This window comes from Stomoxys calcitrans, chromosome 3 (genome assembly GCF_963082655.1).
Source record: "Stomoxys calcitrans chromosome 3, idStoCalc2.1, whole genome shotgun sequence".
NCBI classification, from domain to species: Eukaryota; Metazoa; Arthropoda; class Insecta; order Diptera; family Muscidae; genus Stomoxys; species Stomoxys calcitrans.
Window position 1 is genome coordinate 132,512,556 of NC_081554.1, and position 22,881 is coordinate 132,535,436.

General features: G+C 37.3%; 2 protein-coding genes across 9 annotated transcripts in view; both read right to left on the minus strand.

Moving 5' to 3' along the window:
• The window catches only part of LOC106085824 (protein outspread), a 561,373-nt gene that overhangs the window by 477,801 nt on the left and 60,691 nt on the right, over nt 1–22,881 (minus strand). The window lies entirely within an intron of this gene.
• Nucleotides 1,348–2,835, minus strand: LOC131995622 (putative nuclease HARBI1). The gene is made up of 3 exons (XM_059364399.1): nt 1,981–2,835; nt 1,783–1,927; nt 1,348–1,729 (listed from the first exon to the last, which is right to left on the minus strand). The coding sequence occupies exons 1-3, from the start codon at nt 2,221–2,223 to the stop codon at nt 1,698–1,700; spliced, it is 420 nt and encodes a 139-aa protein (XP_059220382.1). The 5' UTR covers nt 2,224–2,835; the 3' UTR covers nt 1,348–1,697.

Here is a 22,881-nt window from a genome sequence, read left to right on the forward strand (position 1 = left end):
GGACGGACGGACGGACAGACGGACGGACATGGCTAGATCGACATTAAATGTCACGACGATCAAGAATATACAGGGTGGCTGATGAAAGCCGCTACCAAAAAAAAATGTAATAACTTTTTTTCTATTTAATAATAATAATTTAATAATTAATTTAATTAATTAATTAATTAATTTAATTAATAATAATTTAATAATTAATTTAATAATTTAATTTAACATGAATAAAAGAAAAATTTATTCCATACACCGAAAAAAAAATGTAGCAATATTCATCATTGTAGCAATATTCATCAGCCACCCTGTATATACTTTATGGGGTCTCAGACGAATATTTCGAGTAGTTACAAACAGAATGACGAAATTAGTATACCCCCCATCTTATGGTGGAGGGTATAAAAATGAATAACAGCAAAACGTAAGTCTTAGTATCAAACATTTGTGCATTGTTTACCTAAAATTATTCAATTATACATATTTAAAGGATAAAGAAAACGACACCAAAACAATTTGAAGCTCTTGTGGATTTTATGTGTCAAAACCCAAATATAGCTAAAGGATACCATAAAAACACAGACAAGTTGTCCATTAAAGAGCAGTGGAATAATTTGCAAAGGAAGCTGAATAGTTTAGGCCCTCCCACACGTGAGGCTGAAGGTTGGATGAAGGTATGGGCAGATATGAAGAGCAGCGTTAAGAAGAAAATCGTGCACAATAAGATGGAAAGCCGTGCAACTGGTGGAGGCATTTTCAACCAGAAGTTGTTGACACCTTTGGAGGAGGCAGTAGCAGGACTACTGCAAATCAATTCTATTGTAAGTCCAGAATGCCCATCCATCGGTGTTCAAAGCTCGCCGGTAAACCTGATTCAAGAAATTTTGGAGGACGAAGTTGATGGACACGTCAGCGAGGACAATGTAGAAGTGGATATCCAACCCAATACTTCCACTCGAAAAAGGAAGCAACGAACTGTGGACAAAAATGTACTTCTGGATCAACAGCTTAAAATTCAGACAAGTTTATATGAAGAAGTAAAAAAGAGTTTGTCGGAAATCGAGAGGTATAGTCGCAAAAATTATAAAGTTCAAGAAGAACGATTGAAAATGGAAAAGGAAAAACTTAGGCTATACAAAGAACAAATTAGAAATAAAGAAAACTATAGGACCAACATGTTGAAATTGAGAACGGAAGAAATAACCCTCAAACAACAAAAAATTGAGATAGAAAAAGCCAGAATTCAAGAATTCTTATGATTTGTGTGTTTTTATGCATAGTGCCATTTTTTATTTTGCTGTTAAGTTCCTAATTGCCATGGGTATAGGATACCTTTTGTGTTATTTTTTATATTTTGTGTTCAATAAAACTAATTTTTTTATACATTCATTGTGTTCATGATATTTAATCTTATACTTGTTGCTGTCATGTCGCCATTATTTTCATTATAATCTTCATCTGAATTTTGATTTTCTAAAGGGATTTCAAATTCACTATGATCGAGTTTATAGTGGATGCATATATTATGTAAAGCTGCACAAACTGCGGTAATCTTCGCGGCCATTTCTGGAGAATAATGCAACTGTCTCGCACCAAGCAGGCAGCGGAATCTATTTTTTACAACACCAATTGTTCTTTCCACAATATTTCTTGCTTTTGAATGTACTGTGTTAAATCGAGACTCAGCACTGCCTTCTTCTGCTGCCCTAAAGGGGGTGATTAAATATGGTTCTATCACCTGTAGATATATAGATAAATAAGTTTGTTTTTATCCTTGTCATTCCATCATACCTAAAAGCCATGTGTTTCTTTCTCCGTTATTATATCGTTCTGCAAGATATGCTTTAAGATCACTAACATTCCATACCAACGAATCGTGTGCTGAACCTGGATGGCTTGGTGAAATATAACGTATTCTTAGTTTATGATCACAGACCTGTAATTTTGCATTATAAAATTCTGTGAATAGCATATTAATCAGTTACTCACCACCATCACATTTAAGCTATAAAATCCCTTTCTATTATAGTATTTCCAACGTTCTGATAGAGTTGGAGCCAAAATCTTTATATGGGTGCCATCAATACAGCCAATTACGCCCGGAAACCTCGTTTGGCCATAGAAATGTTCCTTTATTTCCATCTTTTCCCTTTCGCTCATTTTGAATGTAATCCATTTGGAGCAAAGTTCGCTATACATCGCATCTATGCACTCGTGAAAGACACAACTCATTGTGGGTTGTGCCAGGCCCACGTTGAAATCGTTTCCTGCTCCTTTTTGGTAGCTACCTTCCGCGAGTATTCTTAGTGTTGCTGCCAGCCGCAAAGTTTTCGGCACACATGTTGATCTGGAGGGATCACGAAGTTTTTGTGAAATTGTCCTTAGAACGTACCGAAAAGACGCTTTGTTCAGTCTAAAATTGCTTACAAATCTGCAAAAAAATATTGATAATTTGGGAGAAACGTGAAAGGAAACATACTTACTTTGAACTTGGAAGGGAAAATATGTTTGACTGAATTCTTATCTGACTGCGATAACAAATAAGATTATAAGCATTGGTTTCGTCTTCTTCGTCAGAAGATGAAAAATTTGCAACACTTAGCATTTTTATTTTACTTTTTTACTTTTTATTACGAAACGTTTAAAAAGCCGGCAATTGTAACTCAAATATTTTCAATCAGCTGATGTTTTTATCACTGGGTAGTTCAGAATTTATTAAAATATGTAGGATACGTCTATTACAAAAACACTCACGTCATTTTTTTTACATAATACCAACGAAATGTAAATTCGAGTTCGACTACGACTGCTCTCGAAATTCGACTACGACATACATAATAAGGGTGATTAGTTCAAATAGGACAAACGTTTGTATGGAAGCTATATCCAAATCAAAACCGATTTCTTTCAATTTCGATAGGCTTCGTCTCTTGGCCAATGAAAAACCGCCATTGCTAAATTTTAAGACGATCAGATAAAAATTACGACCAGTACTTTGTACTCAAATTAGCATGGATACATGGACAGACAAACGGGCTTTACTTAATCGAATCAGAATGTCGTGCTCTCTCTCTCTTCTGCGTGTTACTATGACAGAACATTTCTCCCATAAGCTGAACTTAGAATAGCGTGCCAAACGCCTCGATCTTCTGCGCTCCTTCTTAAATCTCCGACACCAAGTTTCAAGATGTCTTTCACCTTTTTCATCTTTTTAATTTACAATATCTTACTTTTGGTCCCCTTTTGCCTGTATCACGCAGACCGCACTAAGTTATAATACCCTGTACCACAGTAGAGGTGAAGGGTTAACAAATTATAGAAACCTGATTATTGCTAACATTGATATAAAATTAATTGCATTTAGGACCCCCTTTGTCGTCGCAATTAACGTCATATTAAAATACAGATAACTACTCATTATCTTTATAGAGCAAATTATTCTCTTTTACTATGGCAAAATAATAAAATACTTGACTTCAAGAATGTGGTTATGGTAACCACATTTTAAAGTGGAACAACGTCATGAAGTATTTATAGTTAATGTTTAACATTTTACTGCGTTATGTAAAGTTTAACAAATATATGGGCAACCATGAAACAATTCATAAGTGTATACCATATGCACTAAATATATACACTGCCACTCACTTGAATAGGAAATACTCAGATAATACACTAATCCCAATTGTTTTCTCAGAATTGTAATAGAAAGTAATTGAAAAATACACCGATATTTATCAAAACGTATCTATTTTAAAAATAAAATTATTCGGTCGGACCGAACCGCCTTTCGACATAATCCGGTGAAAAATGCATAATTTATGACCCCAAAGCAGCTTTTTCGAAATATGGTCCGATTTGAACCAAATTCGGCACCGTCATTAAGTGGTCTAATAAGTAAAATTCATTGATCAATTTTGTAGATCAAAATTTCGTTTTTTGGTACCTATATTGAAATATAGACTAATCTGAACCATATACGACACGGTTGTCGAAGCCTAAAATAAGTCACTGTGACAAATTTCAGGGAAATCGGATTATAAAGGGTGATTTTTTTGAGGTTAGGATTTTCATGCATTAGTATTTGACAGATCACGTGGGATTTCAGACATGGTGTCAAAGAGAAAGATGCTCAGTATGCTTTGACATTTCATCATGAATAGACTTACTAACGAGCAACGCTTGCAAATCATTGAATTTTATTACCAAAATCAGTGTTCGGTTCGAAATGTGTTCAAATTTTGACAAATTTTGTTCAGCGATGAGGCTCATTTCTGGTTGAATGGCTACGTAAATAAGCAAAATTGCCGCATTTGGAGTGAAGAGCAACCAGAAGCCGTTCAAGAACTGCCCATGCATCCCGAAAAATGCACTGTTTGGTGTGGTTTGTACGCTGGTGGAATCATTGGACCGTATTTTTTCAAAGATGCTGTTGGACGCAACGTTACGGTGAATGGCGATCGCTATCGTTCGATGCTAACAAACTTTTTGTTGCCAAAAATGGAAGAACTGAACTTGGTTGACATGTGGTTTCAACAAGATGGCGCTACATGCCACACAGCTCGCGATTCTATGGCCATTTTGAGGGAAAACTTCGGAGAACAATTCATCTCAAGAAATGGACCGGTAAGTTGGCCACCAAGATCATGCGATTTGACGCCTTTAGACTATTTTTTGTGGGGCTACGTCAAGTCTAAAGTCTACAGAAATAAGCCAGCAACTATTCCAGCTTTGGAAGACAACATTTCCGAAGAAATTCGGGCTATTCCGGCCGAAATGCTCGAAAAAGTTGCCCAAAATTGGACTTTCCGAATGGACCACCTAAGACGCAGCCACGGTCAACATTTAAATGAAATTATCTTCAAAAAGTAAATGCCATGGACCAATCTAACGTTTCAAATAAAGAACCGATGAGATTTTGCAAATTTTATGCGTTTTTTTTTTTAAAAAAGTTATCAAGCTCTTAACAAATCACTCTTTAAATGCGCCTTTATGGGACCAAGACTTTTAATCGAGAGATCGGTCTATATGGCAGCTATATTCAAATCTGAACTGATCTGGGCCAAATTTAAGAAGGATGTCGAAGGCCCTAATAAAACTCACTGTCCTAAATTTCGGCAAAATCGGCCCAAGACCTTAAATCGAGAGATCGGTCTAAATGGCAGCTATATTTAAATCTGGACTGACCTCGGTCAAATTGACAAAGGATGTCGAAGGCCCTAATAAAACTCACTGTCCCAAATTTCGGTAACATCGGACAATAAAAGCGCCTTTTATGGGCCCAAAACCTTAAATCGAAAGATCGGTCTATATGGCAGCTATATCCAAATCTGGACCGATCTGGGCCATATTGAAGAAGGATGTCGAAGGGCCTAAGTCGACGCACTATCCCAAATTTCAGCGAAGTCGGACAATAAATGGACCTTTAATGAGCTCAAAAGCTCAAATCGAGAGATCGGTCTATATGGGGGCTATATCAAGATGTAGTCCGATATAGCCCATCTTCGTATTTAACCTGCCTACGAACAAAGAAAAAATCTGAGTAATATGAGTAGTTTCAGCTCAATATCTCTTATTTTAAAGACTGTAGCGTGATTTCAATAGACAGGCAGTCGGACATGGCTAGATCGTCTTAGATTTTTGCGACAATCAAGAATATATTGGGTTGCCCAAAAAGTAATTGTCGGTAATATGGTAGTAATAAAGTCGACGTTGATAATTTTTTTCAATGGCTTGTGACTCTGTAATTGCATTCTTTCTTCTGTCAGTTATCAGCCGTTACTTTTAGCTTGCTTTAGAAAAAAAGTGCGAGAAATTTTGTTTACATTTGTTTGTTTGGCGTCAATTTTTATATGGGTACCACATGTATTGAAAGAAATTAATTTAACAAACCGAATCAACGCTTGTGATATGCGCCTTAAACGCAATGAATTCGATCCGTTTTTAAAACGAATCATAACTGGAGATGAAAAATGGATTGTTTACAACAACGTTAGTCGAAAACGATCATGGTCCAAGCATGGTGAACCAGTTCAAACCACTTCAAAGGCTGATAACCACCAAAAGAAGGTTATGCTGTCTGTTTGGTGGAATTGGAAGGGTGTGGTATATTTTGAGCTGCTTCCAAGGAACCAAACGATTAATTCGGATGTTTACTGTCAACAATTGGACAAATTGAATACAGCCATCAAGGAGAAGCGACCAGAAATGGTCAATCGTAAAGGTGTCATATTCCACCAGGACAACGCTAGACCGCACACATCTTTGATCACTCGCCAAAAACTGACTGAGCTTGGCTGGGAACTTTTGATGCATACGCCATATAGCCCTGACCTTGCACCATTTATTTCGATTTTTGCAGAACTCCTTAAATGGTAAAGCTTTCGGCAATGATGAGGCTATAAAATCGCACTTGGTTCAGTTTTTTGCAGATAAAGGCCAGAAGTTCTATGAGCGTGGAATACTAAATGGCAGAAGGTTATCGAACAAAATGGCAACAATATATTTGATTAAAGTTCATTCTAAGTTTTATTAAAAATGCATTTCCTTTCTTTTAAAAAATCCGCAATTACTTGTTAGGCAACCCAATACATACTTTATCGGGTCGGAAATTGATATTTCGATGTGTTGTAAACGGAATGACAAAATGAATATACCCCCATCCTTCGGTGGTAGGTATAAAAATCAGTTTCCCTATATATAGTTAAGAACAATACTACAAAAACAGAATAAAGTTATAAATTCATTTTTTGTCATTTGAATAGAACATTTTGCGATTTTATCAGTTCTTGATTAAAAGTTATTGATGAAACTTCACAAAATTATAAATAAAGCAAGAAAACGTAATAGAAACCCAAAAACAGTAAAATAGATCGAGCTATGTCCTTGAATGCTAGAGAAGGAGCCAAATTATTATACGAATTTTCAATTCACTATATAGCTTAAAAGGTCAAGCCAATGTCGAAAAGTAATTGCTGTAATTTTAAGACGTCGAAAATGATGTGAAAAATGACTAAACTCGAGCCAGCATTACTTAAATATCCTTGATTTAGCTGCATAAATTTATGTGTATGGTTAGCAAACGCTTTTTTATCCCACGCCGCATTTGAAACGAACGTACCCCTAGATCTTATTTGCTGCGAATCAAAATATTAAATTCAAGAGTCTTTACGTCTTTACTTTAATTATTACAACCGCAATAGTCGAAAGAAAAAGCATTTTATTAATCGCTTTCATAGTCAATGAGGTAATGTTATGTTGTAGGGAGCCATTACCTTTCTTTGGAAGGTAATGGCTCCCCGGAAGCACAAAAGAGGCTCTAAATGAGGACTTTTCCTCTAGCAAAAACATGCTTGCTAGATATATTACACAATTTGGATCAAAATGCACCGCTATGAAAATTTAAAGTGAGCCCAATCATAACATAGCGATAAGTTCGGGCGGACCGTACCATCGAAACCCACAACCATTGATTCTGCTAAAAAAAAACACTAGCCAGACAAAAATTTAAGTTTAAGGGCAGTAGACCACTAATCGGAAGATGGGTTTTTATGGGAGCTATATGAAGTTAGGGACTCATTCTGAATGTTGAAAGTCATATCAAAACTTTACGTTCAAAATTTCAACCAAATCGGATAACGATTGTAGCTTCTAGGAGATCAAAATGCCAAATCGGGAAGTAAGTTTCTACGGGAACTATATCAGGCTATAGGCCGATTTGGATCGTATTTGGCAAGACTAAATCGTAACAGAACACTAAATTTGAGGCAAATCGCAAAATGATTGCGTCTTCTAGGGACACAATTAATCAAGCCAAAGGACCACTTTATATGGGATGCGATATATGAGCCGACATGGTCCCCAACGACCTACATCAATAAGAAATTTGTTTACGCATTTTTGAACTGATGACGTTACGCGTTCGACCTTTATCACTGACGGACATGGCTATATCGACTTAAAATGTCAAGACGATCAAGAATACTCGTATGCACATTTTATGGAGTCGCAAATTGATATCTCGAGGTATTACAAATGGAATGACTAGATTTGTATACCTCATATTCTTACATGTTCTCTAATCTAATTCAGTTCTCCTGGCCCTACGCTCTATCTAGTTAAGAGAGCACCTTAGCGAAACCTTACTTATCTAACTGCATATATTTCTAAACTATCTGTAACCTGTTCCGTGGAAATCAATTGTCTGAATGTATAGAGCAAGACGACAGAGAAGCTTTTGAAAAGACCACCACAGCAGCGAAAATCGAAATATCCCAAACAATGTCGACGCTATTGAAACTTTATGATTGTAAATTCTTGATAACCTTTATAGATCAAAGTTTGTTTAGAAATAAAAAGTAACAACAACAATACCACAACATAAGAACATAAAACAAGTCAGACTCAACACTCTTCGTTCCTAAAATAATGAAAAAAAACTACCCACCAATCTCAACCAAATGAGACACAAATCTGAAAAATCTCAATGAAAATACCAACAAAAATAACACTTTAACCTAAAAACAACAATTTTTTTTTTTGCATTTAAAAAAATGCATTGTTGGAAGATTTTTTTGCTCTATGAGATTGTTTTAAGTCGTCGATTTTCTGTATGAATGTGCTGCAGGCCTTTATGTCTATGGTTGGATGGTTGGTTGGCTGGCCGGCCAGCAGACAAGCCGTCTGTCTAATTTTCCAAGTTTTGTTTAGATCTTTTAATATGACTAGAAGTTCGACAAATACAACAACAAAACTGGCAAAATGAAAATATTGAAAAATATGCAACTTTTATGAGGTAACTTCAAGACAAAAACCTTATAGTAATCAAAAGTTCATAACTGAATGTCTAACGTAAACCTTTGGGTATTGAAGATAAAGTCTGATCTTTTATGTTGCCATTAATTGAAATTTAGAAGTATTGTTTCCCTCTTACAATATGCCATGACACCAGGTAGAGGTTTGCTTTGTCATGATGGTTCATGTTTTAACAGTTCTAAGAAAGATGAAAAAATGAGCAAACAACAAGTAAAAAGGCGCCAAGTTTGGCCAGGCAGAATCTTGGATACCCATCACAATAGATTCTGATAAAATACCACAACATAAGAGTTAATGGCAAGTAGGTCAGTTTATATGAGGATTATCTGAAGACAGTAAGTCGGCGAATGGTTGACTTCTGGGGATTCAAAAAGTCAAGTTGGAAAGCATTTGACTTTCTGGGGGGATAAAGTCCTTTATTGACCTTTTTGCGCCGTTCAGTGTGGGTGTTAAGTGTTGTAAGCGTACATCACATTGTATATTTCAGACCATTTGAGCAAAATAAGTTCTTCGGAGATCTAAAACTCAAGTTAAAGGATTTTTATTTGATTTTCTATCTACCTATTAAGTCGTATTTGAAATTAAAATTAAATGAAATTTCTGGTCTGACAATGAAAATTTAAATTTTTGTCAGCAAAAATAGTTTTATTGTTTTCAAAGTATTTCCCAGTATGATTTATACACTTTTGCATGCGCTCCAACCAATTATCGAATCACTCTTTCAACCCCGATTGAGGCACCTTTAAAACTTTTTTCTATACTAATGTGAGGGATTAAAAAAAGAAGTAATTGTGTGTCAATTACTGTACGAAGGATAATCCACTAATTCGACGTTTTGGCCGGTCAAAATGGCGTTGGTTGAAGCCTATGTCATCGTAAATGATGATTCGTTTTACGAATTTCTCTTAAGATTTCAGGCAAACCCCTTGTGGTGTACCACTTAGAATTGACCGGCCAGGTGTTCATGCTATATCGAATGTATGCTGGTGGAAGCAAAGACCAAGGATGCCTCTTGCCAAGGATGTCTCGTCACATGTCGATTTTGCATTATAAGTTCACGCACGGCATCAATGTTCTCTGATACAATGGCCGTTTTTGGTCGATAATCACGGAATTCGTCTTTCAGCGACATTTAACATTTGCCAAATTAATATTTTCAAGTCACTGAAACCAATATAAATGATGGTCGTACAGCAAAACGGTTTGAGTACGATTATGCTAAAAATTGTCAAATTTACCAATGGAGATGTCAGATTGCATATGGAAACACTTAATGTCGCCTAGGCCTCTTATATCGCAGCCTTCGCACCTCACGTACCAAATTTCAGCACAATCGGACAGATATTGCGTTTTGCAAGGTTTCTAAGGTTTAATATCTAAGTCGAGTTAAACAAACAGATTTAGATTCAACATGGCACAGTACGGCAGAAAAAATAAACCAACGCACAGGACAAAAGAGTAGGGAACCAGATGAACCGAGAAGAAACTCTTACCATTACCCCAGCTCATTTCGGGAATAACTCCCGTCTTATTGAGATCTTCGTTGCCACACATCTAACATGCATGTAAAATTACCTATGATCGAGAATTGTATTCAGCACCAATCTCGGGGCCTCCGCCTTGCGCCCGAGTTAAACATCGCCGCGATACCCTGTACCATCTCATCCAGACACGGGAATTGGCTGAACAAGCGCAGTAAACATCCAGTAAACAGTTACCGGCCTAAGCCCCCAAACTCTTTGCTATCTAGTTGCGACAGGATTAGAGCTCATTTAGACCCATTTCCTCGACATTCGCCAGCTTAATCTCTGGTTAAGTATGTCGGCCGGAGGAGTGCTAAAGCTCGATTCCATCCAGGACAGGTTCCCTGAAAACACCATCTTTCGCTTCCTGTTCAGTTTCTCGCCCATTCAGACAATTTTCGAAACACACACTCTGAAAGAGGTCCGTAAAAGAAGAGAGGAAGCGGCCACCAACCATGACGTCCGCGTTGGTAACGACCTTCACCTTCTCTTTCTGGAAAGACCTCAGAATCTCATTGATAACCAGAATACACAGCTCTCCACTATCGATGTGTTAATAATCCGCCCTTCCAGCAAAAGAGGGGACAACTTTTCGTTATTTAAAGCGCACTCCCATGTTCAATAAGACCGCCAAAGTGAAGTCATCCACTCTTAAATTCTCTTCGATGAATTAAATCACAATATGAAGGCCATTTTCAACTGACCAAGTCTTAGGGTTACGAACAGAGTGTGTGATGATGCTGAGACCAGCGTTTTGACACTTATTCCCATGCGAGAAGAATATGTGTCCAAAAACTAAAAAGGAGTGAATGTAGTGAATTTCATTACTTATGTAACGCTGTAAAAAATTTCACTTATTGTTTGATCGCTAGGCATTTTTTAATTTTAAAAGCATTAAACACGACTGGACTCTAAAAAGTAAACATCAACAATGCAAAAAAGCACGAAAAACGCTTTGGAACTATTTTCACTTAATTAATCGGCATTGCTATCTGATCTGTCACTATCTTATATACAAGCTTATTTGCATTAACTTGTATGTAACTAGTTTTATCGCACTAACTATCTCGGCAAGGCTATCAGCACGCGTTCTGTTCGCACCATTTGTATGAGCTTGCTAATAGCCGCATAACTGTGAAGGGTCGAGACTGTTCAAATATTCAAAATAAGGATGAGAGGGTGATTGGCCCGTAGTTGTTGGGTAGAGATTGGCTAGATTTATCCACCTTCAAGATGAAAACCACCCAGCGAATCGCGATGCAAATTTGCCCATGTATATTCCATTAAGAAACAGGGGCAAACTTCTCACATATCAATGAGTGTTGTCCGATTCAAGTTTAAGCGCAACGATGACGGGCCTCCTTTTTGAAGCCAAGTCCGAACGGCGTGCCGCAGGGGACACGTCTTTGTAGAGAGATTTTTACATAACCATACCAAATGGTACTGTACCTCACAAATGTCGCCAGCATTTTAATTGGATAACAACCGTTGAAATTGATCACGTTCTGATAAATTTAAGACTTTAATCCAGCGTGGAGCGAATATAGACTCGGATCATTACCTTGTTGCAGCAAAGGTTCGCACCCGTTTGAACATGGGGAGGAAAGTACTATCTGATACTGCAGGGAAGATGGATATTGAAAAGCTGCAAACACAACAGATGGCAACGGAATACTCCACACGACTGATCCAACTGCTTGATGAAAGCTCTCCATGTTCCGATGATTAAATGGCGTAGTGGCAAACCCATTTCTTGGAAAATGCCGCGAAATCCCTACTTGGGTACCAGAAGCCTCCCCCAAGAAACCCATGGTACTACCAAGAGTGTCGAGATGCTACTGAAGCCAAGAATGCGGCATACAGAGCAATCCTGCAATCATTAGCAACGCGCCAGATGTAGGAGAGCTATCGGGAGAAAAGAAGAGAGGAGAAACGCCTATTCCGCAGAAAGAAACAAGAAAAGGAAAGACCCGATGATTGGAACTTCAGCATGCTATGTCCCGCACACAAGAAAGTATACAAAACGGAATATGCCAACTACAGAAGAATAAGTCTCCTCCCCATCGCATACAGGACTAAGAATAAGAAAGAATCTCTCCTAACGATTTAATACCAAACAAGGTTTCAGACAAGGAGACAGCCTACCGTGTGATCTCTTTAGTATCTTGCTGGAGAAGATTATACGAGATGCAGATGTAAATATATATGACACAGTACTCACAAGACAACAAATGTTGCTCGCCTATGCTGACGACATCGATATCGTAGGTCGGTCACCAGAAGTAGTAACTGCAATTTTTGAAAGAATCGATGGAGTTAAAACAAAAGTAATGGAAAGTTGGGAACCACAACTTTGAGAAAGTCAACAACTTTATCTACCTTGACACCATCGTCTGCTAGTAGCTCAAGCTTCTCTGTGCTACGATCCGTGATCCCTTAGAATGCTTCCAAGGGCTTTCGGATCTTATTAGAGCACCCTGCGAAATCTAAAATACTTATTCACTTCCTCTATGGACTCGTAAAAACCGATCTATGAGGCCCTTTTGGGTGACTTCATCTCGCTCTCGTACTTGTTTAGAGATTATCTATGCAGGTGCCTTGGTTTTATTATCTTTGTTTGGGGGCCCCCATCCCCCAAAACTGACGTTTTGGAGCACAGTAAAAACCTGATATTCACTTTCGGAACCTATATAGTGTCTGGGGGGTCCCTATAACACCCCGCTAATATGACATATTTACTGGCAAAGCCGCATACTTCAGTCGTTCTTTTGCACTAACTTTCGGACTGCCTCATAAACTGATGAGATCAGGTTAACCAATGAGATCAGTACCAAGAACCAGAGTTCTTGGTCTTCAACCTTAAAATAGTTTGATAGTTCGATTGAAGGATTACATTTAAACTTTTGTTTAATCCCAATTCCCTGTGATACTTAGAGCTTGCCGAAGGATGAAACATGCACCCCTAAAAATTCAAGATGTCAATACGGAAGATTTGTTTACAATCACGTAGTTTGGTGGTTCGATCTGGATCATATTCGCTACGAATATCGTGGGGTGAATACAATTATTCGTTAAAACAATTTTCAGGGTAGCATGATTATTACTTACACACGGGCAGACACATAAATCATATAAGGTAAAGGTGTAGGGTCGTAAATGGATATTTAGATGTTATATTGCTCATCGTTTTTTAAGAACTTTAACACTAATTTTCTAATTTGGATTATTGTATTGTAAAGAATATTTAATGCATATGCGTTTTCGTGCACCGGATCGATTTTAAACATAGCCTCATCTATTGAATGGGCGTTAGAGTTCAAATCGACGATTAATATCTGTATTTTTATTATTTGCTCCCAACGTTACCCGATGTGTTTTTTTTATTCGCAACATGGCAAATTAAAGCTCAATGTTGGGTTAGGTGCTTGTTTTTCTTTTATACTTAGACAAGTCCATTGAACACACTATCAACTCGGCTACAGGGGCGCTCAAACTCAACGTTAATTACGTGCGAAATGGGTACATTGAGAAAAAATTCCTCCTTATTAATTGATTTGTCAAACAACTTACCTAATGATATGTAAATGTTTCTGGGATATTTTTATGAAACTTACCTGAAAAAAAAAAGAAAATAAATGTTAAGAAATAAATAATTTTCTATGTTCGCTTTTTGATTAAATTTAAAAAACTAACTTGTCTTTATGTCACTTCTATTCTACCCCTCAATCCTAAGATGAGTGTAGGGTATGTCAGCTCACGTTTTAGGATTATTATTTTCAGTTGTTTACTTGCCCGAAATTTTTGAACAGATATGTCTTTCAACATTTGTGTACCTCTGTTGAGTCGTTGGAATTTGGTGTCTGTTTCTTTCATCTTTTTGACCGTTTTAAAGATGCATGTGGCGCATTTATATTGACTGTTCGTTCTTGTCTTATTTTTTGTACGATTGGAGTAAAAAAAGGCGATGGTAGAGGGGGCAATGTGTGACTATTTTCCATTGCCTGTTATGGGATGGCAAAGAATTTATGCAGAAAACGCAGCTCACTGAGCAAAGACAAAGGGAGAGATATGAGCTAGACATGCACAAGTAACAAATATTTAATAACAAAATATTTTTCATCGTCTTTGCTTAAAGTTATGTAATTCTTTGATGAAGGCCAGTCAATTTGTTAGATTTTTGGGATGCCTTTTTTGCCATAGTTCGTTCACTTGGAACTGACGGTGTGGAAGTCGTATCCGTACATCTGCTTAGCGTCGTAATACAAACGTAGTACCAGATGAAGAGTCTAAACCGTTTTCGATGCCAAATTTAAAGATTGTGGAAAAGGGGTTGATTGGTGAAGGGAAAATCGTGAGTAAGATACCAACAATATCAGTGTTAAGAGTTTCGTATTGACATAAATGCTGTCGAAATGAAGGTCAATTCCAGCGGTTATTGGGGGCGATGGGAAAAGTTTGTTAAGCCAAGCGACCCAAGAAGCAAGACAAGATAGATTCAACAACTCACACATTAGTGCCAAGTCAAGTCCTATGTAAAGTTTGCGAAATGGGAAATTTTAGGAATAAGAAAATGCTAGATTTTATGTGGTTATTCAATTTGCATCGTTTCATATTGATCTTAGTTCAGTAAGAAAATGAATTTCAATCGGATTAACTAAGGTACAAGCAAAGCCCAACAATCAATCACATTTAGACCGTTTTTAGCCCTTTGTGGTATTACAGTTAGCGAAAGACCAGAGCATAAAGATAAAAAACTGAACTGGAAGTGTCACCTTCAGGAACTTACTGAGAATGCCCACCGAAATTGATCTCAATTTCGTTGGGTAGTAAGCTTGAAATGAGGCCTGCCATTAAATATAGTTCACTGGCTCTAAAGGACCGTGGTTGGACCAATACTAACATAAGCCACAGTAGTAGGTTAGATGGCGATGGAAAAGAAGTGCAACATCAGGACATTATGAGTACAGTAGTTTCAGAGAACATATTGTTCTGGCGTAGCGCGGTGTCGTGAGTTCAGAGGCAAGTTGGCCAAAAATATAACTAGTTATCCTAGGTGAATAAAACATGGCAAATATGTTATTTATTATTATGGAAGACTTAGGACCAAAAATGGACCATATAGACCCACGTATTGGAATAGGTCCCATGTAGACCGACCTTCCGATTTAAGGTCTTAAGCCCAAAAAAGCTGCATTCATTACCCAATTTGGCTGAAATTTGAAACAAGGAGTTCTTATAAGCCTCCCGTCAGTCGACCCGAATATGGTTCTTATCGGACCATATTTAGATATAGCCTAAAGCCCATGGGACCTAAATAGCCCATAGCCATAGGGCCTAAAGCCCATAGAAGCCGCAATTATTACCTGATTTCGCTGGAATTTGAAACAGAGTTCGGTTTATGTGAGAGCTATATTGAGTTATAGACCAGCTTGGACAAGGCTTACCTGCTTACCATGGATATGAAAGGTCAAAATAACCCACTGCTGGCAAAATTTCAACCCAATCGTAAAACTATTAGTGTTTCCAGGGGCTTTAGATATAAAATCGGGAGATAGGTTTATATGGGAGCTATACCAGATTATGGCCGGATTTGAAACATACTTGGCATCGTTATTTTAAGTCATTACAAAACACTGCATGCTAAATTTCAGCCAAATCGGACAACTATTAAGGCTTCTGGTGGCTCAAAAAGTCAAATCGATACAACACTTTAAATGGGATCCCATCATATGGTGGCGGCTTTTGAAAGATTAATAACTTTTGTTGTTGCAGGCAGATGCAGCTGATGCTTTTGCAGGTTAAAGAACATACCTTTTAAGACTTAAAAACAAAAAAACTAGGGCGAACGTTTTTTTTCGGATTTACTTAAGTTGGCATTCACTTCCACGAGTTCGTACTATGTACTTCAGCTTTGGGCAACTATAAATTCCATATGATCAATATTTATATACAAAAAAAGATACTGTCACATTATTTACATCCCAAACTAGCCAATTGACACTCTTTCATACCGACCGTTACTCGAAATACTAAAATGATGAGAAAAGATACAGTTTCTAATTTTCGCCATTAAACAAAGAAAAAGGGCATAACCCAAACGCATTGGATTTGAACCCCTATATACACAAAACTACTCGACATATTGACACCAAATTTTACATTTACAGTAATTGGAATGTTCTCTCGCAAATTGCATCCAAAAATTTGCATTACAAATATGTTGACTTTTGCCATTTTTGCCCACGGCCTTGACGCTTTGCGTAGGCGGAACGATGAGAAAACGCATACCAGGGCACTGGTGACTATTCTAGATATCGGCTCAAAAGCATACAGATTAAGCATGAGACAGCCACTGTGCCTATGAAACTAAAGGCTATGGGAGAATGGAGAGAGGATAGGAGCAGGTCATACTATTGTGATGTGAGATAGAATAGAAAAAACTAGTAAACAAAACTGCCGTTTGAGAAAAGTTATTCACCTAGGCATTTTGAAAGTTTGTTTGGGCTGCCAAATCTTCATTTATGTTCCGATTTCAATTTTTTTTCCTGGATAATGCTCAAAAATTCCTACAAAAATTTAGAAAATTAAATCCTACTTTTTAGTTGCAAGTTATGCTGTTTGGAAATCTAAAAATCTTAAAATAATTGGTTGGCAAAAGAAAATATTTTTATTATTAAGTCTCAATGGAAAAAACTTGCTCGAATACCTAAACTTTTTCTTTTTTGCTTGGTAAAGAGGACATGTTATAGAACCGTACTAACAAATATTCAAACCACATATGTCAAATTAGTCAATTTTTTATCAAAAAATTGGAAAATAAGTCCTTTTGAGTTCTCACAAACACATTAGGGTTTACACATTTTTTAATCGAATTTCTCAAATTTCAGTGAAATCGGGCAATAAATCATCTTTTTATGTGCTTACGTCCCTAAATCGGCAAATCGATCAATATGACAGCTATACCTAAATATCGTCCGATATGGATCTTCATTGGTTCAGAAATCGAGAAGCTTCTTTGACCTTCGACTTGTGTGGGGTCCATGTTGTCAGGGGAAAGCTTGGTATTTATGCGGAGTAGCGGCAAATGCAGTCGTGGGCAGTAAGCGATTTCGAGAATCTCAGAGAGGATTCTGTAGTTAAATACTATGTGCCAACGATACTAGAAATGATATGGCGAGATATTGCCGCCTTTAAATAACCAAAGGGCAACATCGGCGTATATTCTTAGATTAGGGGCGGCAGGAAGCCGCCGTCGGATCTCGAAGCAAGGGGCTGGTGAATTGGGGGGATGCAACTGCGATTCCCTTAACCCATGTGGTTGGGGCGCTGGGCCAGTAACCCGCCGTCTGAAAATCATATCGATTACTCTGACAAACAAAAGACAGTAGCAACGGACTCTCCTAACGTTGACGACCCACGCAAACGAAAAAAGGACCATGATCTGCAATTTGCACATGGAATGCCCGGACTCTATAGAAAAAATGCTATATTCGCTCTTGCGAATATATTAGCAAGGTACAATGGCAGATAGAACCGCCTAACAAGTAGTGCAATAGATCGGGAAAGACGTCACAACAACACCAAACGGTGACCCACCGTACTATAGCTGTCATGACACGAGGCATGAACTTGACTGTGGATCTGTGTTTAGTCTAAGACTGAAACACCTGATCTCCAGGTTTACTCCGGTGGAAGAGAAGATGGCTGCAATCCGCATAAAGACTAAATTATTTAACATTAGCCTTATTTGTGCCCCTGGCCCGACACAAGTCAAGGTCTAGCAGACCAAAGATATTTTCTACGAGCACCAAAGGAGGAAATTCGACCGCTACTCCGCTCACGATATGAAAATCATCCTGGGAACTTTTAATACGAAGATAGGGAAAGAATATATCTTTGGTCCAACAGTCGGAAAATTTTGACTCAAAGAGATAACGTCCGATAAAGTGTTGAGGCTTATAGACTCTGCCGCGGCAAAACACATGGTAGTAAGCAGCACCAGATTTCATCATAAAAAAAATCACAAAGCTGCATTGTTGTTCAAAGATACAGAAGTAAGGAATCGAATTAATCTGAATTGTTGCAATAAATAGAAGGCATTCATTCTGCGTGTTAGATGTACGATCGATCCGAGGAACGAAGATCGATTCGGAGCATTACTTTGTTGCAACAAGCGTACATTGAAAAGCTGCAACCACAGCAGATGGCAACGGCATTTTCCACTCGACTGATCCAACTGCTTGATGAAAGCACTCCTTGTTTCGATGATATAACGGCGAGGTGGCAAACCATTGTCCACTCCTTGGAAAAATGCCGCGAAATCCTACTTGGGTACCAGAGCCACTCCCAAGAAACCCAAGATTCGACCAAGAGTGTCGAAACGCTACTGAAGCCAAGAATGCGGCATATAGAGCAATCCTGCAATCAGCAGCAACGCGCCAAATGAAGGAGAAATATCGGGATAAAAGGAAAGAGGAGAAACGTCTATTTCGCAGAAATAACAAGTGAAAGCGTGCTAAGTTTCGCCTTCTATGGGCTCAAGAAGTCAAGATCTATCATCGGCCATATGAAAACAGATCGATATGGCCTATTTGCAATCTCAACCGACCTACACTAACAAGAAGAATTAGTGCAAAATATCAAGCGCCTAGCTTTTTTCCTTCGAAATTAAGCGCGCTTACGACTGGCGGACGGACATGGCTAAATCGACTTAGAATGTTAAGATGGAGAGATATCGCGATAAAAGGAAAGATGAAAAAGTCTATTCTGCAGAAAGAACAATTAAAAGCTTGCTAAGTTGCGCCCTCTTTGGGCTCAAGAAGTCAAGATCCAACATAGGCTTATATGGCAGCCATATGACAATATAGACCGATATGACCTATTTACAATCCCAACCGACCTACACTACCAAGAAGAATTAGTGCAAAATATCAAACTAGCATCTTTCCTTTGAAATCTAGCGCGCTTACGACTGACGGACGGACATGGCTAAATCGACTTAGAATGTCAAGACGATCAAAAATATACGTTTAATCGGGAGATCTGTTTATATGGAAGCTGTATCTGGTTTTAGGCCTATTCAGATCATACTTGCAGGTTATAGAGGCAGCTATTGTGCAAAATTTCAGCTAAATAGGATAAGAGGTGCGCTCTCTAACATTTTTCCCAGCTGCTAGAGTCCAACAATGGCGGCGAAGTGGATCAGATCGTCTGCGCGATCTGGCTAGAAGAACGCATACCCGGTGATTGGAGCCTCAGCATACTATGTCCAGTATACAAGAAAGGAGACAACACAGAATGTGCCAACTATAGAGGAATAAGTCGACAAGTAAAGTTATTAAACAAAAACAAAATAAATTGCATACACAGAAAAAATATAGACCTAGATTGGATCGATTAAATATGGTATTGACTTACAAAATGCTTTTCAAAAAAGGATTTAATTGCTTAATAATTTTTCATATAGAAATTCTATTTTCTTTTGTATCACGGTAAATGATTGGTAAACAAGGCGTACGTTGAACATATTTTCAAATTTACGAATTAAATTGGTATTTAACAGTTTAAATTGTGCATTGATCAAGATTATATTGTGTTCCCTTTCACACATATCCGTTGCGAAAAATTGTGAGAATGAGTCAAATATATGTCTCGCTTCTATCATATGCAGATACAAAGTAGCGTGGCTAGAACAAAAAAATTTTAAGAAAAATAGAAACTGCTGTTTTTATATCCCCAAAATATATAATTTATTTATAACTGAAAGTAAAAACAAAAAATACTGTGGAAAACGTTATGCTAAAATAATGAAAAGCGAAAAAAATTAGGATGTGAACATATCGAATGAATAATTTCTAAACGTAATAAATTGAAGGACATTAAAGAATGCAAACGTTCTTTTAATATTTTATTATTCATATAGAGATTATATTAACTTGGAAAACGGCACTGAGGACGGAAGATAACACATGTGGATCTAGATTTGGTGGTATTGTGCGCAAAATGCTAAGATTGGTAGCTATTATGATTCAATCTAAGTATATGTATAAATTTATTTGTTTATAATACTCTTTTAAGACCACGTTCCCGACAATAAAGAGGGGCCCATATTGGAAACGACAATTTATCTTCTTTAAATAATTGCTATATAGAGTTAATCACCAATTTAATTTGATTTTTAAGCTTAGCCATAAATTAAAATTGCAAAAAATGTTAATCAATAATGCAAATTCCTTTACCGATTTCAGCAAATTTTTAATTGAATGTACAAATATCTGGAGATATCGGTCATATTAAGTGTAAAGGCTTCAAAGGCCTTACGTTAGAATGTTGTACTTCTATTGTATTAATTGCGAAAACGCTTCTAGGATATAAATACCACATTACCCACGCTCGGCAACCCTGTCTTTTAGCTATTCTTTTTCCAATGCATGTGTTTGTGTATTGGCAGATCTTTGTCTACACAATTACACTACTCCCATGGCATACACATGATTCGGTGCATTTGTTTGGATGATGTGTTGATGGCTTCGAAAGCTAAACAACGACAACGGCTCTCGTTTTGTGTATTTACCGATTGCAAGAATACTCTTTCTTTGATCAGTTTTTGCGCCACGTCAAGGATTTATTTAACCAAAAAAGTGTGACAGATTGGCCAAATGAATGCATAGTTTTTTGTCACCATGTGTTTGCTACCGAAAATTTCGCTTGATGTGCACAAAGGGCTTAAGCCGATTTGGTCATAAAAGTGTGTACCATTGCGTAACTATGATCGTTTTTCTAATAACCACTTACAAAGCCCTTTTTTCAATATTCGTATCTTTATGAATCTATGTTCGAACAATTAGTCTAACAATTAAGATATTTAGCCCCTAGATATGCCAAAGGTTAAGCTTTTTTATGAAATGATTAAAATTGTGAAAGTTTCTTCCCTCTTAATTCCTTGTCAGAACCACTACAAATTATCAATATACATTTTCTTTGACCGTCTCTTTTTCTTATTTTACCTCTTCTAATTCTGTAACTAATGATCCAAATAGAGGAAAAATTCCTAGCCCCTTGGCATTGTTAAAATTCTTTTACAAAAGTGATATACACATCACAAATGAGATAATACATGTTCATGGACACATACAAAAGCCAAGATTTAATTGCTGAGATGAAAGGGTATCCGTTTTCAAAACACTTTGTTCATTGCAATGGCCAGCAAAAATAGGAGAAAAAAATGAAGAAAAACTACCGACGAATACAAAACCAAGTTGCATTGCCCCACTCACTCACTACACAACTATTCTTAAGATTCTTAAGTACTCACGCTGATAATTACACATAACCCAAGGTGTATCTACCAAGAATAGCAACACAAAAAGGCTGAGGCAAGCAAAGATAGTTGCAGTGTATTGCAAAAAATGGGAAAAACATATAAATCGAGGTAAGTACCTTTTGATGGATAGCATTGTTGCCATGACTGTGGCAAGCGGCGGGCTTGGCTGGTTTGTGAATGCATAGATAAATGGATGGATGAAGTGTTAGAAATGCATTTGAGGGTTAACAAAGTTATGGCATCTTTGCACCTGCACATACTTGTAGAAGAAATCAACTTGATTATTACTTTTATGTGCAAGTTCTTGATGAGATTGCAGGTAAGCACTACAGACGGAGTGAATTTTTCTACACGCTTAGATAAATTCTTACGTACCCTACAGTAAGCAATTCAAGTTTATGTTAGAATCTGGTAATATAAATAAAGGAAGCATGGTTACTTAATTGCTATAAATAAAACAACAAATCCAGAAGGATTTAAATAAATGCCCAATTTTCCAATTTGTTAAGGAAATAGTTCCTTTAGTGAAAGATTTTTGTACTTGATATTAACGAATTTTTATCTTAAATCGTAGTATTATATATCTTTAATTTTGCATCTTATTATTTAAGACACAAATCTTTTGAAAATTAGAAAAAAAGGAATTTGGGGCAAGTACGCACAGCGTTGTACCTTAGTTATAGATCAAAGGACCGATTTCAGCAAGAAACTGTATTAAGTTTTGTGTAAAAAAATAAATGCGCAAGGACACTTGAAATGTCGACTGTGGCGTTTGGCCAATCCACCAACAGCAGAACACAAGTTCAACTGTGACATAACCGGTTAGAGACGACGTCAGTGACGATGCTCGCCCTGGTGGCCCGAGCACGTCAACAACGGATGAAAAGATTGAACCAGTGAAGAAAATTATTTTGGATAATCGTTGAATCACTATCAGAGAGGTTGCTGATTATATTGGCATATCGTTCGGCCCACGCCAAGCAATTTTTACGATTTTTTTTTTAAATTTTGAGCAGAAACAACGCCGCATGGACATACCTCAGGAGCTGTAGAACATTGTCAACGACAATCCAGATTACCTTCAAAATGTCATAACTGGTGACGAATTATGGGTATTTGGCTATGGCATTGAAACCAAAGCCCAATCTTTTCAATGGAAACGTCCAGAAGAGCCAAGATCGAAAAAAACTCGTCAAGTTCGATCAAATGTGATTTGTTTTCTTCGAGTGC

Excerpts from the sequence above, each read along its gene's own strand:
- LOC131995622 (XM_059364399.1), bottom strand. The coding sequence starts at position 2,223 with ATGAGTTGTGTCTTTCACGAGTGCATAGATGCGATGTATAGCGAACTT. Across the intron at positions 1,928-1,980 it reads ATAGCTTAAATGTGATGGTG|GTCTGTGATCATAAACTAAG; the intron begins GTGAGTAACTGA and ends GCAAAATTACAG. Across the intron at positions 1,730-1,782 it reads AAGAAACACATGGCTTTTAG|GTGATAGAACCATATTTAAT; the intron begins GTATGATGGAAT and ends ATATATCTACAG.